Source organism: Hemitrygon akajei, chromosome 5, assembly GCF_048418815.1.
Source record: "Hemitrygon akajei chromosome 5, sHemAka1.3, whole genome shotgun sequence".
NCBI classification, from domain to species: domain Eukaryota; kingdom Metazoa; phylum Chordata; class Chondrichthyes; order Myliobatiformes; family Dasyatidae; genus Hemitrygon; species Hemitrygon akajei.
This window is the reverse complement of record NC_133128.1, coordinates 38,515,829-38,536,904: the sequence shown is the minus strand read 5'-3', so window position 1 is coordinate 38,536,904 and position 21,076 is coordinate 38,515,829. Positions and strand designations below refer to the sequence as shown.

At 40.0% G+C, this 21,076-nt stretch overlaps 1 protein-coding gene across 1 annotated transcript in view; it reads right to left on the bottom strand.

The window, feature by feature from the left end:
* The window catches only part of LOC140727651 (zona pellucida-like domain-containing protein 1), a 31,870-nt gene extending 12,979 nt beyond the window's left edge, over positions 1-18,891 (bottom strand). The window contains exons 1-5 of the mRNA XM_073045271.1: positions 18,832-18,891; positions 12,469-12,601; positions 10,410-10,636; positions 4,951-5,135; positions 1,861-1,933 (exon numbers count right to left, since the gene is read on the bottom strand). Coding sequence (XP_072901372.1) covers positions 1,861-1,933; positions 4,951-5,135; positions 10,410-10,636; positions 12,469-12,577 — 594 coding nt within the window. The 5' untranslated portion in view covers positions 12,578-12,601; positions 18,832-18,891. The remainder of the gene's footprint in view (positions 1-1,860; positions 1,934-4,950; positions 5,136-10,409; positions 10,637-12,468; positions 12,602-18,831) is intronic.
* Positions 18,892-21,076: the final 2,185 nt, after the last annotated feature.

Sequence of the window (21,076 nt, the reverse complement as noted above, 5' to 3'; positions counted from 1 at the left end):
TTCTTTATGCAGCAAGGTTTCATTTCTGAATGATTTTCCTTTGCAGCTTCCTTATCTCTCTTGTTCCATCACATCTGATTTTCTGTTCTCTTGAAGTCCCTATTTTAAGGCTTTCCCTCACTCAGAGAGAGAAGCTGTCATGGTCTGAGAGGAATCTCATATATTACCTCTAACTAGCTAGTTAAACTGGCACTGACATTAGAGATTCTGCAGATGTTGTAAACTCGACCAATACACTCAAAGTGCTGGAAGAACTCAGTAGGTCAGGCAGCATGCACAGAAGGAAATAAACAGTTGACATTTCAGGCTGATAAGTATTAGAAGGTGGTGGAGGGAGAGGGGTATAAGCTGGCAGGAGAGGGGTGACACCAGGTGAGATGAGAAGTGTCTGGTTGAGGAGGAGGATGTAAGAGGCTGGAGTGAGGTGATAGGCAAAAGAGGGAGATGAAGTTGAAGGAATCTAATAGGGGAGAGCAGTGGATCATGGAAGAAAGTGAAAGAGGAAGGGAACCAGAGGGAGGTGGTGTGCAGGTCATGAAGGTGGGAGAGGAGAAGAGAAGGAGTAGAACAATAACCAAAATGTTCCGCTGTGACAATCTGCCATCAGGCGGAGGCCACCCAGGCAGAATATGAGGTGTCGCTTCTACAAACTGAGTTTAGCCTCATTGTGGCAGTAGAGCAGGCTATTGACAGACAGACTTACACTGAACATGGGGTGTGCTGTAAACCCAACTGGAAGGATGTTGCTTTTCTTTTAATCATTCTATAATCCTGCTTCCATTAAGATCTGAGTTTAGAATCACAAAATTTCCCTCTTGTTCTCACCATCCCACTCTTCCTTTGGCAATTTGTAATCTGTTTTATTTCTGATGGGTCATTGATGGAAAAGTTTTATTCTTCTGATCATGGATGCCTCTAGAACTATAGCCAGTGCTTTCTGTTTCATTGCTATTTCCTAACTTCATTTTGCTTTCGTGGGTTAAAACTGTTACATTGAAAATGTCCACAACTCTAATATCTGTATGAATTACATCTGTTCCTTCCTCTTGCTAATAATCCTGTTTTTTTTTCTATTAAACCTCCGTAAAGTTCCCTTTCTTACTGATTCTGAATTATTATTGTAGTATCAGTAAGGATGATAACTTGCTACTTTTTTGTCTGAGAATCACCTTATGATAAATGATCTGCATTTTGAAGGTTCTCAGTAACACCAGTTCAGTCTCAGTCCCTTTTCCTGTAGAATCCTTTCCTGCTTTGTCCTCTGGTTAAAAAGCAGGAAAGGACATTGCAATCCATTGGTTAGGCTTTATACTGCCTCATTGTTTTTACATCACACAAATCTCTTCTTTACTTGTTTTCTTTCTGCCGAATAGATTATGTTATTTATTTATATGTTAAGTTCAATTTCGCTGGACTGATCTATCCATTCAGTAAACTTTTCATTTCTTTACAATCCTATACATTACCTTCTCAATGGAAGGTAATGTATACAATCAATATCAATGTATGGAATCAATATATTTCACTGAATTTTGAAGTAATGGCCAGAAAATTGGAGATGCTAATAACCCAATAACACAAAACTCTGTTTCCGAATCTTCAGCTTCTTTCCCGAGCACCTTTATTGGAATACATTTGATGTATAAATTAAACCAAATTAAAGACTAGAGATTCTGCAGCTGCAGGAAATCTTGAGGAACACATACAAAATTCTGGAGGAAGTCAGCAGATTAAGCACTATCTATGGAGGGGAATAAACAGTTGATGTTTCGAGCCGAGACTCTTCATGGGTCCATTGTGAATTAAATTTTGGTTTAACTTTGCTACCTTGATATAATAATAGGTTATCAAGTAACTTACACTGTAAAGTTGAAGTGTGAGGGTGCTCCTGAAGGTACCATTATTGTCCTTGATGGCTATACTCACTCCTGCACTATAAATGTAATCAAATTAACACATTGTAAATTAACAGTATGAAATTATAACCACAGGATGCATTAAAGTTTCTTATTGGAAAAACTAATTAAATGTGAAAAATAGCTGGATAGGCACTTGAAGTCTATGGCTGAAAGTGCCACAGATCGAAAGCTAAGGGATAAAACAAGTTTACATAGATTTCTTTTTGTCTGCCTGAATGGATAAAATGGCTGCAATTCCATATTTAACACGGTGGATCCTGTAATATTTTGATTAAATCAAACAGAGTTTACATCACTGTACAGATGTCTTCTTTCTGGGAATGTAGCTTTTTGGAATCAGTTTTGAAACTGACAGTGTGTTCTCTGTTGATAGGGGGGAGATGAAATCCGGAAGAGAGGTTAAGCTGTGAAGTCCATAATTGTTATTAACATGTCAGTGTGGAGACTGATACTCACAAACAAGGGGAAATCTGCAGTTGCTAGAAATCCGAGCAACACACACAAAATGCTGGAGGAACTCAACAGGCCAGGCAGCGTCTAGGAAAGGAGTACAGTCAACGTTTCGGGCCGAAACCCTAAGGCAGGACTGGAAAAGAAAAGCTGGGCAGTAGTTTTAAAAGGTGGAGGGAAGGAATAAAAGAACATAAGGTGATAGTTGAAACCTGAAGGGAGAGGGATGAAGTAAAGAGCTGGGAAGTTGATCGGTGAAAGAGATAGAGGACCATGGAAGAAAGGAAAGTGGGGAGAAGCATCAGAGGGAGGCAATGAGTGGGCAAGGAGATTGGCCATCAGGCTTGAGGCTACCCCGAAGGAATATAAGGTGTTGTTCCTCCAACCTAAGTGTGGCCTCATCAAACTGCTGACGGGGCATCAGTCATCTAGACTTCAAAACTCCTCTCTCCTATTCCAACCCCACTCTTTCCGAATGCTTGGCACTCCACTCCCTCCACGCCAATCCTAACTTCACCGTCAACCCTGCAGGTAAGAGAGGTGCTGTAGTAGTCTGGTGTACTGACCTCTACCTTGCTGGGGCCCGACGCCAACTCTCAGACACCTCCTCTTACTTGCCCCTTGAACAGAATCCCGCTAAGGAACTCCAGGCCATTGTCTCCCACACCATTACCAACCTTATTGACTCTGGTGATCTCCCATCCACTGCCACCAACCTCATAGTTCCCTCAGCCTGCACCGCCTGTTTCTACTTCCTACCCAAAATCCACAAACCTGCCTGTCCAGGTAGACCTATTGTTTCAGCTTGTTCCTGCCCCAGTGAACTCGTATCTGCAGACCTTGACTCAGTTTTATCCCCCCCTAGTTCAGCCCCTTTCTACCTACATCTATGACACTTCACACCCTCTGGATTTTTTCAGTGATTTCAGGTTCCCTGGCCCCCATCATCTGATTTTCACTATGGATGTCCAGTCCCAATACACCTCCATCCTTCACCAGGAAGGCCTCAAAGCTCTCCGCTTCTTTCTGGATACCAGACCTAACCTGTTCCCCTCCACCAGCTCGCTCCTCCACCTAGCGGAACTTGTCCTCTCTCTAAGTAATTTCTCTTTTGGCTTCTCTTTCTCCTTTCCACAGAGATTGCTCCCTATGTGACTTCCTTGTCCATTCGTCGCTCCGTACTGATCACCCTGCAAGTGGAACAAATGCTACATATACCCCTACACCTCCTCCCTCACTACCAATCAGGGCCCTAAGCAGCCCTTCCAGATGAGGCGACACTTCACCTGTGAGTCTGTTGGGGTCATCTACTATGTCCGGTGCTCCCAGTGTGGCCTCCTGTATATCAGTAAGACCTGACATAGATTGGGAGACCACTTCGCCGAGCACCTATGCTCTGTCTGCCTGAAAAAGCGGAATCTCCCAATGGTCACCCATTTTAATTCCACTTCCCATTCCCTTTCCGATATGTCCATCCATGGCCCCCTCCACTGTCGTGATGAGGCCACACTTAGGTTGGAGGAACAATACCTTATATTCTGTTTGGGTAGCCTCCAAACTGATGACATGAATATTGATTTCTCAAACTTCTGGTAATGTCCCCTATCCCCCCTTCACCATTTTCCATCCCCTTTTCTCTCTCTCACCTTATCTCCTTGCCTGTCCATCGCCTCCCTCTGGTGCTCCTCCCCCCCCACCTTTTCTTTCTTCTGTGGCCTTCTGTCTCTTTTACCAACCAACTTCCCAGCTCTTTACTTCATTCCTCTCCCTCCAAGTTTCACCTGTCGCCTGGAGTTTCTTTCTCCCCCTCCCCTCATCTTTCAATTCTATTTGTCAGCTTTTTTTCTCCAGACCTGCTGAAGGATTTTGGTCCAAAACATTGACTGTACTCTTTTCCTAGATGCTGCCTGGCATGCTAAGTTTCTCTAGCATTTTGTGTGTGTTGAAGACTGATACTGTCCGATGTGAGAATCTCTATGCTGTTTCTGTTAGGCATGGTGGGAGATAGACTGGGTAATGGTCTTACAACTAGTATAGACATATGAGCTCAATTTTTTTTAATATGTAAACTTCTTATTCTAAATTATGATGCCAGTGACCAGCAATGCAATATAGAAGCTATCATTTTATTTGGAGTTTGCCAGAGGGTGGCGAATTTGTGGAACTGATTACCACAGGCAGCTATAGAGGCCAGGTTGTTGGGTGTATTTAAGGTGGAACGTGATTGGACACGGCATGAAAGGTTCCGGGGAGAAGGCTGGGGAGTGGGGCTGAAGAAGGGGAAAAAAGGATCAGCCATGATTGAATGGCGGAGAAAACTCGATGGGCCAAATGGCTTAATTTCTGCTCCTATGTCTGATGGTCTTGTGGTTTGGGGAAGTTGGTTCAAAAGATTGATGTTAAAATCTGCTCCTTTGTCTCAACATATGATGTAAAAGAAGGAAATGACCACAGTTTTATTTAAGTTAAATGGCAAAAACCAGCAGAAATGAACTTAAAACTCGTGCATTTCAAAATAATTCCAAAATTATACTTGGGAGAGAATTCAGCTAACCAAATGATAAGCAGATTCTTTACTTACACCTGCAGCCTGGTATCATTCAGAAAGTATTCCAAAGGGTAGGAGCAGGAATATAAATACACCAGTTCCTGGTTGTACGTTATGACGTTAGCTACTGGGTCATTGGTTTCTATCATACCGCTGATATTGACAAATTGGATGTTTGAAAAGTCTTTAAAAACACCTGTTCCTTGAATACTGGAGATCTGTATGTAGAACAAAACATATTCAAATGCTGATGTAACATTATCATTTGAATATTAACTAAGACTGAAATACATTCTTAGGTAGTGGCTTATAATATTACACCACTCCCTCTTGAAGATCAATTTGCATTTTATTTCTGCAAACCTCCTGCTCTTTTATACTTCGGTGTCTCACAGATGGTAACCCTGATTAGGATGGAAACTGGCCATTAAGTTATAGTCATAGACCCCCATCATTGAAATGTTCCCACATCCAATGGATGTGGGAACTTTCAATGCACTTTCAAAGCATTTTTAAGGACTCTTCATCTTATGTTCTCCATATTTATTGCTTATTTATTTATTTATTTATTTATTAAAAATTATTTGTTCTTTTTGTATTTGCACAGTATGTCATCTTTTGCACTCTGATTAGACACCCTAGTTGGGCAGTATTTCATTGATCCTGTTATGGTATTATTCTATAGGTTTATTGAGTATGCCCTCAAGAAAATGTACCTCAGGGTTGTATATGGTGACATATATGTACTTTGATAAGAAAATTTACTTTGTCTTTGTATCGCTGAACATAGAAACTAATTGTTCAGCTCACCAAGTACCAGCCAATAATATTAAAAAGGATACAAGAACTTTCTTCAGATACATAAAGTGTAAAAGAGAGGCGAAAGGCTGCTGAAAAAAGATGCTGAAGAGGCAGTAATGGAGGATAAGGTGAATAAAACTTTAGCATCAGTCTTCACTGTGGAAGACACTAGAAGTATTCCGTAAGTTCGAGATTGTCAGGGGAAGAAGTGTGTGAACTTGCCATTACTAGGGAAGAAAGTGCTTGGAAAACTGAAAGGTCTTAAAGTAGATAAGTCACCTGGACCAGATGGTTTACTCGCCAGAGTTCTGCCAGAGGTGGCTGAAGAGATTGTGGAGGCATTAGTAAATGATCTTTCAAGAATCACTGGATTCTGGTGTGGTTCCCAAGGACTGGAAGTGTCACTCCACTCTTCAAGAAGGGAGAGAGGCAGAAGAAAGGAAATTATAGGCCAGGTAGTCTGAGCTCAGTGTCTGGGAAGATGTTGGAATCAATTGTTAAGGATGTGGTTTCAGGGTACATGGTGGCATGTGATAAAATAGGCCGTAGTTAGCATGGTTTCCTCAAGGGAAAATCTTGCCTGACCAGTCTGTTGGAACTCTTTGAAGAAATAACAAACAGGGATAGACAAAGGAGAATTGGTTGATGTTGTGTACTTGGATTTTCAGCAGGCTTTTGACAAGGTGCCATTCATAAGGCTGCTTAACAAGTTTAAGAGCCCATGGCATTATAGGAAAGATACTAGCATGGATAGAGCATTGCCTGATTGGCAGGAGGGAAAGAATGGAAATAAAGGGAGCCTTTTCTGGTTGGCTGTCAGTGACCAGTGGTGTTCCACAGGGGTCTGTATTGGGACAAGTTCTTTTTAGGTTATACGTCAATGAGTTGAATGACAGAATTGATGGCCTTGTGGCCAAGTTTGTGGACGATATGAAGATAGGTGAAGGGGCAGGTAGTTTTGGGGAAGTAGAAAGGATACAGAAGGACTTATACAGATTAGGATGATAGGAAAATAAGTGGCAGATGGAATACATTGTTGGGAAGTATATGATCGTGCATTTTGGTAGAAGAATTAAAAGTGTAGACTATTATCTAAATAGAGAGCGAGTTCAAAAATCTGAGGTGCAAAGAGATGTGGGAGTCCTCGTACAAGATTCCCTAAAGGTTAATTTGGAGGTTGAGTTTGTGGTGAGGAAGGCAAACAAAAATGTTATTTCTCATTTAGTGAGGAATTGAATATAAAAGCAAGGATGTAATGCTGAGGCTTTCTAAGGCATTATTAAGGCATTGCCCGGAGTCTTGTGAGCAGTTTTGGGCCACTTATCGAAGAAATGATGTGCTGACATTGGAAAGGGTTCAAAGGAAGTTTACAAAAATAATTCTGGGATTGAAAGGCTTATCATATGAGGAGCGTTTGATGGCTCTGGGCCTGCACTCACTGGAATTCAGAAGAATGAAGGGGGATCTAATTGAAATCTTTTGAATGTTAAAAAGGTTCAATAAAGAGGATGTGCAGCAGATGTTTCCTATGGTGTGGGAGTCTAAGACCAGAAGAAACAACCTCAGAATAGAGGGTTGTCCATTTAGAATGAAGATGAGGAGAAAATTCTTTAGCAAGAGAGTGGTGAAGCTGTGGAATTCGTTGCCACAGGCAGCCTTGGAGGGCAAGTCATTGGGACCAAGGTTGATAGATTCTTGATTAGTCAAGGCATTAAGGGATACAGGGAAAAGGCAGGAGATTGTGGCTGAGAGAGAAATAGATCATCAATGATGAAATGGTGGAGCAGACTTGATGGGTCAGATGGCCTAATTCCGTTTCTATATCCTATATTTTATGGTCTTATGATCGTAAACCTCTCTTACATTAACTCTACAGTGATCTCACCTCCCACATTCTCATTAAACCTCCCCACACCACCTCCAAGGATCTACTATTCATCTACATAGAAGGGGCATTTTACAATGAACAATTAACTTGCCAGCCTGCTCAAATTCTGGATGTGGGAGGAGACTGGAGCTCATTTACCCCAAGGTAATACAGTGCACAACTATAGGGAGAACATACAAACTCCACATAGGGAATACCAGAGATCAAGACTGGAACTATGAGGCAGCAGCTTTTAACTCTTCCACTGTGCTGTGCTCATTCTGGGCTTCGATGCTCAAAAGGCCATGAAGTATTTGTACAAAGAAAATATATCTTTTTATCATCTTTTTGAATCTGACTCTAACTTCCCACAACCAGGCAACCGTCTACGGAACAGAACATCTTGAATGAGAGTAGGAGTTGGCAGATGCAGTTTGCACATTAACATGGTGCGATAGGATCTTGTGTACACCAAATGATGTATTCTGTCCTGAAATGTATAGAAGCACTTAAATGCATATTGGAAGATTTTTCAATACCAACTCAGTGAGAAAAAGAAAGTGCAGGATATTTTGAGCAAGGCTAAATTGGAAATTTGGCAAAGAAAACTATCTTAAGTGATTACCCTGGTCTTTGAAGAAGCCCCTTCAAATGATGACCGTGCTGTATGTGAAGAACAAGTCAAATTTAAAGTTAGCACCCTGAAAAATATCTGAATGATCTGCACTCTGAAATTTGGCTGAAAATTCTTCTTCAATCAGCATATTCCTAATTGAGTTTGTCTCTGTGCTAGGCCCAGTGCTAGAAGATCTGCCTCATTTCTCTACAATCTGAAGAAGACTCACTGCTCAAGAGTAAAGAGATTGGATCACTAAAGAATCTGGCAATTGATTTTCTGATATGTAGTCCACTAATTTTTTGCTACTCTGCATTAGGTATATGTGATACCTGATGACATCACTTCTCCAGCTATTCAGTACCCAGCAGACAACATAAGACAATGAGGAACAATATGGAGAATGCATATTTAGGCCTTTTTGAATAGGATATAGTCGCTAACTATATACTAAACAAAATAGAAAAGGTAATGCAGAATCACATCAAAGCAGAGGACTGCAGTAGCTTCCATGGAGAAAATGTAACAACTCTATTTGTGTGTTTTGGTCAAAGGTGTTTATTCTCCTATCCAGAACTGCTTGACCTACACTGACAGTTGTTTAACTGCTCAGTCTGGAAAACCACAGGTGGTAATTTGTGTCCTATCACTCTATGGTTGAAAATATCACATTGCTTCTGCAAATGATCCATGAGCAAACCATTGACTGGGATTGTAACAATACACAGTAAAATTGTGAATTATGATCTTTTAAGAATTAAGATTGAGAATCAAACAATGTAAATCATTTAAGATATGGTCACACTTTTTATATTTTTAAAACTATTTCTTAATTTTCTGTGGAAATTCATAAATGTACACTCAGTGGCCACTTTTTAGGTACACCTGAACAGCTGCTCATTAATGCAAATATCTAATCAGCCAATAATTTGGCAGCAAATCAATGAATAAAAGCATGCAGACATAGTCAAGAGGTTCAGTTCTTCTCCATATCAAACATCAGCATGGGGAAGGAGTGTGATTGAAGTGACTTTGACCATGGGCATTCTGACTGGTTGCATCACAGTCTGGTATGAAGAGTCCACTGCGCAGGATCGGAAAAAAGCTGCAGAAATCTGTACACTCAGCCTGCTCCATCGTGGGCACTAGCCTCCTCAGCATCCAGAACACTTTCTAAAGGCGATGCTTCAAAAAGATGACATCTGTCACTAAGGACCCCCATCACCCAAGATGTGCCCTTTTTTCATTGCTACCATTAAGGAGGAGGTACAGGAGCCTGAAGAGACACACTCATTGTTTCAGGATCAGCCTCTTCCTCTTTTCCATCAGAATTCTGAATGGATAATGAACCCACGAAGACTACTTCAGTACTTTTCCATCTCTTTTTGTACAAATTACTTAATTTATTTTTTTATATCTTCTTCTCATTGTAATTTATAGTTTTTAATATGATGATTGCAATGTACTGCTGTCACATATCAAAAATTTCATGACATCTGCCATTGATATTAAACCTGACTCTAATTCTGATTCTGAACTATTGTTGGTTCCTGGCAGGGAGGTTTGAGTACCTCAGAACTGCTGATCCCCTGGGTTTTCCCCTCACAGCAGTCTCTGGAGTTCACAGAGAATTGCGCGAAAACCAAAAAATATTCAGTGAACAGCAATTCTGTGGACAAAAACACCTTGTTAATGAGAGAGGTTAGATGAGAATGGCCAGACTGGCTCAAGCTGAAAGGAAGGCAACAGTAGCTCAAATAATCATGTTTTACATGGCTATGGAGAGGAGCATCTCTGATCATACAACACGTCGAACCTTGAAGTGGATGGACTCGAGCAGCGGAAGACCATGATCATACACTCAGTGGCCATATTATTATGTACCTCTTATACCTAATAAAGTGGCCACTGAGTGTATATCTATGATTGCCAAGTAATAGAATGCATACAAAAATAAATTATGAGTAATAATTTACTTTTGCATTTACTTCTGCCAGTAATTTTATCTTTTTGGAGTTAGTAACCACATTGGGATTGACCAGTTATGAACAGTACATATTCTTCCAATTCCATTTTCAGTTTTAACATTTAGTGTTGTTATAAGTTATAATTTCCAAGGTAATTTCCACATATTTTTGTTGAATAGCAAACTACTCCATCATACTTCTTAAAGTACGAAATTCCTTCAGGTGGCTATGACTGGCGTACCGTCAGTTTGTTTCCACAAGATGTAGAGTTAACATCACTGATGGGAAATGAGAACTTGAGAACAGGAGGAGAAGTTGATGCATCCACCGTTCCATGGCAATTTAAATTTTCTTTGTGGTTGTTTAAAGCCACATGACTCTCATTATAACCAGCAAAGTAAATTGGGCACAAAAAGATTGACAGCTGAACATCTTGGGTTCCACAGACCACTTTGATATCATCGTTATCTGTTAAAAATACAAAATATAGTTTCATATCACATTTGAAAATGATGCAGTTTCTGACAGTTTAGAAGTTGCACCATTATTGTTTTTTATGGCTGATACTTGACAGAAGGTTTTTAAACATGGAGCAGGTTGTTGACATGTCATCACTCCCATGAGATCGTGACTTTGAGTCCAGACTTAAATCATTCCCTAATATCATTTGCATTTCTTTCAATAGCTAACCACCAAGTAGAAACTACAGCAGACCTGTGTGCCTGCTCTAGGTAGAATAAAATCATGGGGCTTGGAAACCACCCACTAGCATCAAGGAGAGCTCTCCAGGTCTGAATCTGTGGGACACAATCAAATAGAAGATGCATCATCTTCAGAGGCACCTTGGGGGAGCTTTCCTGCTTGCAATAGCTGGGCTACTAGGTTACTTAGAGAAATAACCCCATTAAGTTATCCAGAGAAAAGAATGGAAAAGAACTGCATTATAATGTTAGAGGGAATGGTTGATAACGGCATGTCATATGAAAAGTTAAAGTCTTTGACTTCTAATTTTGCCCACACTGATTTCTGGACTTGTCTTCCTTATTAGTCCAGATCTATACTTGATCTGCTTGGATGATGAACCCTAAAATGTCATTTTCCTGCAGAAGTTGTATTTTTAAGCTTCACGAAAGACTTAATTATTGAAACTTTATTTCTAAATATTATTAGTATTCATTAAGGTGCATTGGAATGTAAGTAAAATTTAGAGATACAGTGAGGAACAGGTCATTTCGGCCCAACGATTTGCTCTGCCCAGCAATCCACCTATTTAACCCTAGCATTTCTGAATGACTGGCATTGCTCAAATTGCTTTCACAGGCAAACAATTCATCTTATTTTATATGTGTCCATGTCTACTGATTTGGCCATATTTTGCATAGTATCATCCCAAAGCAATCACTATATTGAATTATTAACACAGATAATATTGGCTGCAGAAATAAACAGTGTGTGCAAGTAAATGTTTCCCCTCACGATTTTCTTATTTTTTAATATTTCCACCCCTGAAGTTGTGTGGAACATTACAGACTTTGCAAGTGCCTGTTATTCCACCCCCATACACCTTCTTCATAAATAATTAAAGGACACAAATATAATAACAAGGTTGAGAGACATTTCAGGAAAAACATGTTCACTTGAAGAATGATGGAGTCCAGGGCTTGCTGCTTGAAAGAAGGCAGTAAATCCTTATTACATTTAAAAATTATTATGATTGTAACTTGATGTGCTGTAGACTACAGACAATGACTAAGAGATGGGATAGAATTAGTTTAAATAGCTCCCTTATTTACATGGCAAGAACATAATGTTCCAAATGAACTCCTTTAGTGCCAAGTACTATGATATTTTGTTTCAGCCTTGTCCTGGATTTCATCAGTATCTGCAACAGCATCATACAGAGCCCAATTTTGGCCCATGTGAAAGCTCTCTAGCAAAGACTGTGAGTTGTGATTTTGTGCCAGGCAACATCTATGGAAAAAAGTACAGTTGGTGTTTTGGACTGAGACCCTTCATGAGGACTGAAAAGAAAGGTGAGAAGTCAGAAGAAGAGTAAGAGGGTGGGGGAGAGGCCCTCCTCCCCACTGTTTACTCTTTTCCACAGATGCTGCCAGGTCCTCTGAGTTCCTCCAGTATTTGTGTGTGTTGTTCTAAATAGCAAGAATATCTTTGGAAATGCTATGACTGGGCAGAAATCTCTGGCAAGTGAGAAAACACTTGCATTGGCATAACTGAAGAATGTAAAGATGATTGATCCTGTAATTTAATATTATTGATCTCTTATTTTTTTATGGGATTACCTGGAAGTCGATAGGTTGCTCCACAGTCTTGATCATGAACGCGAAAAGTTTGAGAATATGTTTCCTTGAGAAGTATAATACCTATTAATGAACAGATGGGAAACAGCATCTTCTCTGTTTAATAGTCAAACACCTGTAAATAAAACACAAACTAAAAAAAATTGCCAAGGCTCCACCAGACATACATCTCATTAAGCACCATTTCTGCTTCTTTTGATCATTCCATTCATAGTGAGGAAAATACAATTGGTCCCAATTTTTTGGCAATACCTCTGTATCTACCTTTAAGTCCTCAAGGACACCCTGTCACTTTCAGTTCTCTTTCCTCTTCTCCAATCTCAATATTCTGCTTCATCTTCATTTACGTAAAACCTCCTCCAATGCGTTAGTTGCATTCAACTGAGAATAAGGACTCGCTGTTTACCCATGCTTACTCTTAGCTCCTGCTGAGTTATTGTCCAGATATCTGTTGTCTTTTAAATTATGTAAACCACTTGAATGGCTCAAGTAATTGGCTCTTGTTACCACCAAGTTTGAATAGAGAAGGCTAAAAAGACTTAGTGATCATATAACAACATATAGAATTACAAATCAGGATTAGAAATAGGATGATTCAACTTCAACCTCAACTTCACATTCCTGCCCACCCTCAAACATGATAATCGTCATCCTCCTGCTTATGAAGAATCTGTCTACATCTCCTCATTCACTCTCTTCTCTCCCATTTACACTCCGTAGGTATACAAAATTATGAGGGATATAGATTGGATAAACACAAGCAGGCCTTTTCCACTGAGGTTTGGTGAGACTAGAACCAGAATTCATAGGTCGGTCTGTCTGTCTATCTATCTGGCCCTTTGAGTCGCACTGCCCAGCAACTCGCCACTTTAACGGTAGCCTAATCATGGGACAGTTTATAATGGCCAATTAACCTACTAATTGGTATGTCTTTGGACTGTGAGGAGGATCCGAGACACCCGGAGGAAACCCACACACGCACGGGAATGTACAAACTTGTTACTGAGAACACGGCATTGAACTCGAACTCCAAAGCCCCAAGCTGTAATGATATTGTGTTAACTGCTACGCAACCGCAGAATGAAAGGTGAAAGAAATGAGGGGAGGATGAGGGGAAGCTTCTTCACTCAGAAGGTGGTGATAACGTGAAACGAGCTGCCAGCAGAAGTGGTGGATGCAGGTTTGATTTCAACCCTTCAGAGAAGCTTGGTTAAGTATTGGATGGGAGGGGTACAGAGGGCTATGCTCTGGATGCAGCTCAATGAGATGAGGCTATAATAGTTTGGCTTGAAGGAGCTGGGCCTGTTTCTGTGCTGTGGCGCTCTCTAATTCTATAACTCTATGATGCAATAGCAAGTACTGGCTGGTAGTGTTAGAATCCCAAGATCAGAGAATATAGGGAGTGATCTGCCATCAGATAGGTTTCTTTTAGTTACACAGGTATTAGTCTCAGTAACTAACTCTCTTAATCTTTGGGCTTTCTCAGAACCTTTAAATGCAGAGTTGCTTCTTATGGTACTCTTGTACCATCTGTTATCAGAGTGTAGTGTGCTCCCTTTAGATATTTTTTCTTGTATCTAATGTGTATATTAGGGGACAGGTGAGTCATGGGTAGGACATTCTGCTTGCTTAAGGAAGGTGGAGCATCTCTCATAGCCTCTCCTTTCCAGGTATAGTGATCGTACAGGACCGCTGGTTGGCTTGCCATGCAGGAGGTCGCTTGCATATGGCCTCTTTCACACTACTGTGCCTCACATGGTGTCCTTGTTCTTACTGAGTTTGCTATGTCATGGCGCAGGTGTGACTGAGTTCCAGCGATATAACAGGGCAGACAGGCTGGGCTCATTGGCCTTGGTTGGCAGCCAGCCTAGGAGAAGGACAGCTCCGATTCCAAACCTGAGTAGACTGGACTTGTTTCCCTTGCCAGTCAGTCTGTCTAGGAGAAGGATAACTCCGATACTCAACCTACAACCTTGTGGTTGCCGCAGTCATCGCAGCTCACTGTGCCATTGTGGAATGTCCCCCAGCCTAAAGAGTGGCATCAGTCCATGTGCAACAATCCTCACTATAAACCTACGCCATGCGGGTGGAAAGAAAAGTCCTAAAGTGGTGGAGTTTACTCCCTCCTGATCTTCGCAAGCGACCAACCAGCTATCATTGTCATCAATGTGGATATTCAGTGACCACTGACTCATAGAAATGAGTTATAGACAAAAGGAAATTGTTGGTAGGGAATGAAAGCTAGGGCAGTTTGATCCAGCTGAACTCTTCCTCTCCACCAGTATTGAAGAAAGGTTTGGCCAACAACTTCAGGTATTTCTGATTACAGAGTAATTTACTCCATCGAGGGCAAAAAATAAAAAGAAACTAATCATTCGCATGATAATAATCAAATAAACAATAATGATATATAACAAAATTTTGGTGACATTTTTGAATAGATTCATAGTAGTACGTAATCATCTGTTGTACAAATTGCAATTTGATAACTAAAACCCAATTTAACAATAAAATCAGGAAGGTAAGTTAAATAGATGTGGGCAAATTACAATAGCTACATTTTTATCTGGGTATTTGACAGTATACACAGCCATACTCTGAATATTAATGGTAATATTACATACCTGTAGGCTTTGGCCACTTTTCTCTCTTTTTCCAGAGACAGTGGTTTTTGCCTGCATAGGGCTCGCCATAAGTGAGTGGTGGAGCTGAACTCTGTCATCACTATGGGTCATCAGAGCTGAACCTTGGTGTGTCAGCTCTGGATCAGCTGCAGCATTTTATCACTCTAGAGACCTGAGCATGACTATCCAGACTGACTGGACATTACAGTAATAAAGTTGTGCTATTCCATTGAAATTCCTTTACTTTTGGGTGAAATATTAAAAATAAGATTCTTTTAGATAGACTTTAAAATTCCCCAGGCACCCAAGGGTGGAACGAATTGTATTATGCTCCATGTCCTAGTCAATTACGCTCAATCAATACTTGCAAAATATATAGTCTGGTCATTATTTCCTAGCAGTTTTGGTGAGGTCATTGCATCTAAATTAGCTACAATCATTCCTGCATGACTACAGAGACAGCTCTCATGGTATTTTTTCATTTTCTATAAACTATTTTATAATGTTCTGAAGGCAGTGTGAAAGGCATAATATTTTTTCACCTTTTCACTTCTGAAGGAACAATATGTTGCTGTTAATGCAGCCATATAATGCACAGGCTAAAGAGATTATTAATCATATGTGAATCCAGAGGATGAACGGCAGCCACTATTTGACAGCAAGGGAAACATTCTGAATCTAAATCTATCTGTACCCAGTATTCACGTATATATTTTTCAATCACAGCTACAGTGCCAGTTCCAGTGAGGAAACTGCTCTTAACATCAGAATCACAATCACAAACAGAATCAAGTTTAATATCACTGGCAAATGTCATGGAATTTGTCGTCTTTGCAGCAGTAACACAATGCAATACATAAAAATAAAGAAAAAAAACGTGTGAGTTACAGTCAGTGGATGGAATAGTTAAATTAAATAGGGTAGTGCAAAAATTAAAAAAATGTAGTGAGGTAGTGTTAATGGGTTCAATGTCCATTTAGAAACTGGATAGCAGCTGGGAAAAAGCTATTCCTGAACTGTTGATTGTGTGCCTTTAGGCTCCTGTACCTTCTCCCTGATGGTAGCAATGAGATGATAGCAAGTCCTGGCTAATGGGGGTCCTTGATGATGGATGCTGCCTTTCTGAGGCATCGCTCCTTTAAGATGTCCTGAATACCTTGGAGGCTCAAGCCCAAGATGAAGATGAATGAGTTCACAACTTTCTGCAGCTTCTCAGAGGTACATCCAACTGGAATCAGCTGTATGCACATCAGGAAACCTCTAAATGGCTTGGTTAGCCAGTGCGTGAACTTGGCTGCCTATCTAATACTCCAGGTTTAAACAAAGCGAAATAGATGAACCAAATTGTCAAATCTACCTACTGACATGCGGAGATATTTGAAATGCATTTCCTTGTCCATGTCTCTCATGAAGAAACTCAACACAGTGGCATAGAATCCCCACCGCCATCTAGTATTTTGGCACACACTAATGCATCCTCGCAACGCCATATAGCCTATGCAGAAGTGAAAATCAGGTCTACGCATAGCATATGGCATAGCCCATACACACAAGTATAAATCAACCTTAAGTCCTGCTGCAATCACATTGCTTCCTCGGCCCTACCTACCCCTCCATCTATCATTGTATCATCCGCAATCTTTGCCACAGAGCCATCAATTCCATTATCCAAATCATTGACAAACAAGTAGTGGTCCCAATACTGACTCCTGAGGAACACTAATAGTCACTGGCAGCCAACCAGAAAAGCCCCTTTTATTCCCACTTGCTGCCTCCTGCCTATTGGCCATTCCTCTATCTATGCCAGTAGCGTTCCTGTAATGCCATAGTATTTTATCTTGTCAAGCAACCTCATGTGTGGCACCTTATCAAATACCTTCTGAAAATTCAAGTAAATGACATCCACTGCCTCTCCTTTGTCCATCCTGCTTGTTACTTCTTTGAAGAACTCCAACAGATTTGTCAGACAAGATTTCCCACTACTGAAACCATGCTGACTTTGACTTACTTTATCATCAGTCTCCAAGTACCCTGAAACCTCATCCTTAATAATGGACTCCAACACTTTCCCAACCACTGAGGTTAGGCTAACAGGCCTATAATTTCCTCTCTTTTGTCTTCCTTCCTTCTTAAAGAGTGGAGTGACATTTGCAATCTTCCAGTCCTCTGGGACCATGCCAGAATCAAGGGATTCTTCATTATCTCTTCAGCAACCTCTCTCAGGACTCTGGGATATATTCCACCTTAACACCTTTGAGTTTGCCTGGTGCTTTTTCCTTTGTAATAGTAATGGCACTCACTATTGCTCCCTGACACTCACGGACCTCTTGCACACTGCTCGTGTCTTCCACATTGAAGACTGATACAAAGTACCCATTAAGTCCATCTGCCATTTCGTTGTCCCTTATTAGTACCTCACCAGCATTATTTTCTAGTGGTCCAATATCAACTCTCACCACCCTTTTACTCTTTATATAACTGAAAAAACTTCCAGTATTCTGCTTTATGTTATTGGCTAGTTTGCCCTCATTTTTCATCTTTTTCCTTCTTATAGCTTTTTTAGTTGCCTTTTGTTGGATTTACAAAGCTTCCCAATCATCCAACTTCCCACTCACTTTTCTTACCTTATATGCCTTTTCCTCAGCCTTTATGCAGTCCTTAACTTCTTTTGTCAGCCATGGTTGCCTATCCCTGCCAGTTGAGAAAAACTTCTTCTGTGGGACATATCTATCCTGCACCTTATGAACTATTTCCAGAAACTTCAGCCATCTTTGCTCTGCCGTCATCCCCGCCAGTATCCTCCTCCAATTCACCTGGGCAAGCTCCTCTCTCATGCCTCTGTAATTCCCTTTATTCCATTCCAATAGTGAGACAAACTCTCTCTCTCAAACTGCAGTTGATTTCAATCATATTATTATCACTGCCTCCTAAGGGTTCCTTTACATTAAACTGACTAATAAAATATGGAATATTACCCAACACCCAATCTAAGATAGCTTTTCCTCAAGTAGGCAGAAGCACAAGCTGCTCTGAAAAGCCATCTTATAGGCACTGAACAAATTCCCTCTATTGCGATCCGACAGCAACCTGATTTTCCCAATCCCCTTGCGTATTGAAGTCCCTCAGTACAATCGTGTCATTACCCTCATTACATACCTTTTCCAGCTCCCTTTTCAATCTCAACGCCACCTCTTAGCTACTATGTGTTGGCCTAAATATGACCCCATAATGGTTTTTTATGAAAGTCCATAATGTTGGACCTCCAATGGAAATTACTTCTCCAGTGTTTTCTACAAGACGGATTTCTACTGAACTGTAAAATGAACAAAGTGAATGAAGGCAAACTGAAGGAAACTTCAGTGTCAATCCAAAGTATTGTGCGATCATCATCCCATTTAAGAAATCCAGATAATTTCTAGATAGACCAGACCATAAAATATACTGTGACATTTTAGTTTGTACTCCACTCCTGCATTCTTGCTTCTGAACATGATAATCGTTTCTTTTTTCTTAAAAATTCAGAATAAAAATATCACAATAAGCTCAAAACCAATGTTTACAGCATGTAGAGGATCTGCCTAAATCACACTTGTATGTAATGTGCCTGAGAATTCCAATTTAAAACATGTTACACTATTGAACAAGCGAACGAACAGTTACAGTTTCTAATATACTTCATTAGTAAATTACAGATTGAATTAATGCATAACAAATAACATACCAGTTGCAGACAATCCAGAAATCTCAGTGATGCATCTCTATATAGTGCCGTCTAACATAGAGATGTGTTTGTCATGATACAGCTCTTCTACTTATATACGTTTCTTCCCAGAACAGATTAAGTTACACAATGTCACAACATGACACTGTTTTTCATATTTAAATTTTAAACTAAAATCTTGTTTTTTTTATTATTAAAGGTCACAAATATGCCTGAGGCAAGATTTCAGAACTAAATAAGGGGCTTGTCTCCTCACACAGGTATAATGTTCTCAGCTATTGTGATACCATTTGAAAGCCCAAGTATTTGTTCTATTTACAATCAATTGATCCAAACAATATGGATTACATTTGCCTCCTTTTCTTTATCTTTTGTCCATGTTCAGTTGTTAAGGGCTAAAATGGTAGATGTTCACAATTTTGCTAAAGTGAACTTTGTGCATAGAAAATCAAAAATCAAATTGCAAAGGTTTGGTCGATTAAGATAGCCATTTAATGGTCAGTTTGTGCTTTTCAAGCAGCCAAGTACACATCATTCATGGATCAGGTGAATACATTGTTGTTCTTGGTATAATTTACAGAAAACACCCTAGCAATTTAAGGAGCCTGTTTTGCGGAATTAAACTCAACCCTCTTTCCTCTTGAGGTAAGCTGATTTTGAGGAGTAAGGAGAGAGCAGAAACTAAATATTTGATATGTTTCTTGGAGGTTAAGGAAAATCTCTTGGAAACAATGAAGGGCTATACCTGTAGAGTAACTAAAGAGCTTAAATAAATTGGTATTAGCAAAACCCCAACATTAATATCTGCTTCTGATTTGTGTTTAGTTTGTGCTGTTGTCTGATCTAATAGTGTGAATAAAATCCTTAGAATTCTATATGGAATAGATCACCTCAGATTTGCTGTACATGATGTGCTGGTTTTATTTAAGTTCACCATATTACCTCTACTGCCTGATGCCCAGCAGGCCTAGAGTTGTATCTTAGGTGATTAGGAACATTGACTGAGCCCTAGCAGAGTTATAAAGGTTCAATAACATTATGATTGCTAGAGCTTGTACCTATAACTTTGGTCATAAAGCAACAAAATAAAGACAAAGTTAATAACAGTATAAAATGGAATCTTGTCTGGCCATCTATATTAATGGTTGTATTTATTTTTTACCTTTTTGAGAAGAGGTTTGTGAAGAGTAAACACTCCCCACCAATCTTCAGAGATCATGATGGCCAAAGCCAATTTTGCCAATGGAAACTATATCTTAAAAGAAAAGAAAATGCTTAGCCTTCATTAGGATGTGTAAAGCTGCATTCAGGCCCTCTAAAGTTTGCAGCTTGAAATCCAAGGCAATTCATGCCATAACAGCTAAGGTAGTATGGTGGAAGGACCAACGATTTCAATGACTCCTCCCCTAAGATTTCTATATCAGCTCTCTTCCTATTCTGTATGTTTTCCAAAAATAAGAACTTGCAGGACAGTAAAGACCAGGAACATAGCAATTCCATGCCAAGAAATCTTGCATTCTCTCTCAAAGCCATATCAAAGAATTGATTATTATGCTGCATATCACAGCCTGTGGCCAATGTAGGCAAGACATGGTGATCTCTGTCCTGCCCACATCTGTTGTGGTACAAGAATCTGTGTGTGGCCTTGGGAACAGCCATCTTCCCATGCAGTTTAACTGGCATCCCTGGTTATCAGCCTGAACTACTGGATTTCCTCTGGGTAAAGGACTTCTCAACTGGTAAATATTCGCAAAAATGATGGGAGGAATGTTCTGTGTTTTCCTTGTTTCCTTGTTTATTGTTAATTTTAAGAACTCAATCAAATATCAAAGCTTTGTACCAGCTGTTTATGTATGTAGCAGATTGCCATCTTTACATAACTGCACCCTGTTAGTAAGTTTGTTCTGTATGATAATTTTGGTGTTATATCTTGTATCAAATGCTGGAGCTCCCAACTTTATTTCCTTGGCCTTGAACTTTCTCGATCATATACCTGACAGATTGATCCAGAGTTTAATAAACTGTTATGTCATGTAATGTTGGGATGAAGATTGCCTGATATCAAGCATTCACTTCCTGCAGCTAAATTAATTTCATAATCAATCTGAAAACAATGGTATAGGGACAATCACACTGCCATATACACATGATAGGCAATATGGGATTTGTCACAATATCACAGTCAAGCACTATGAATGACAGATTATTGCGTCTGCTGAATAGGCCATTGGCCAAAGGAGAATAT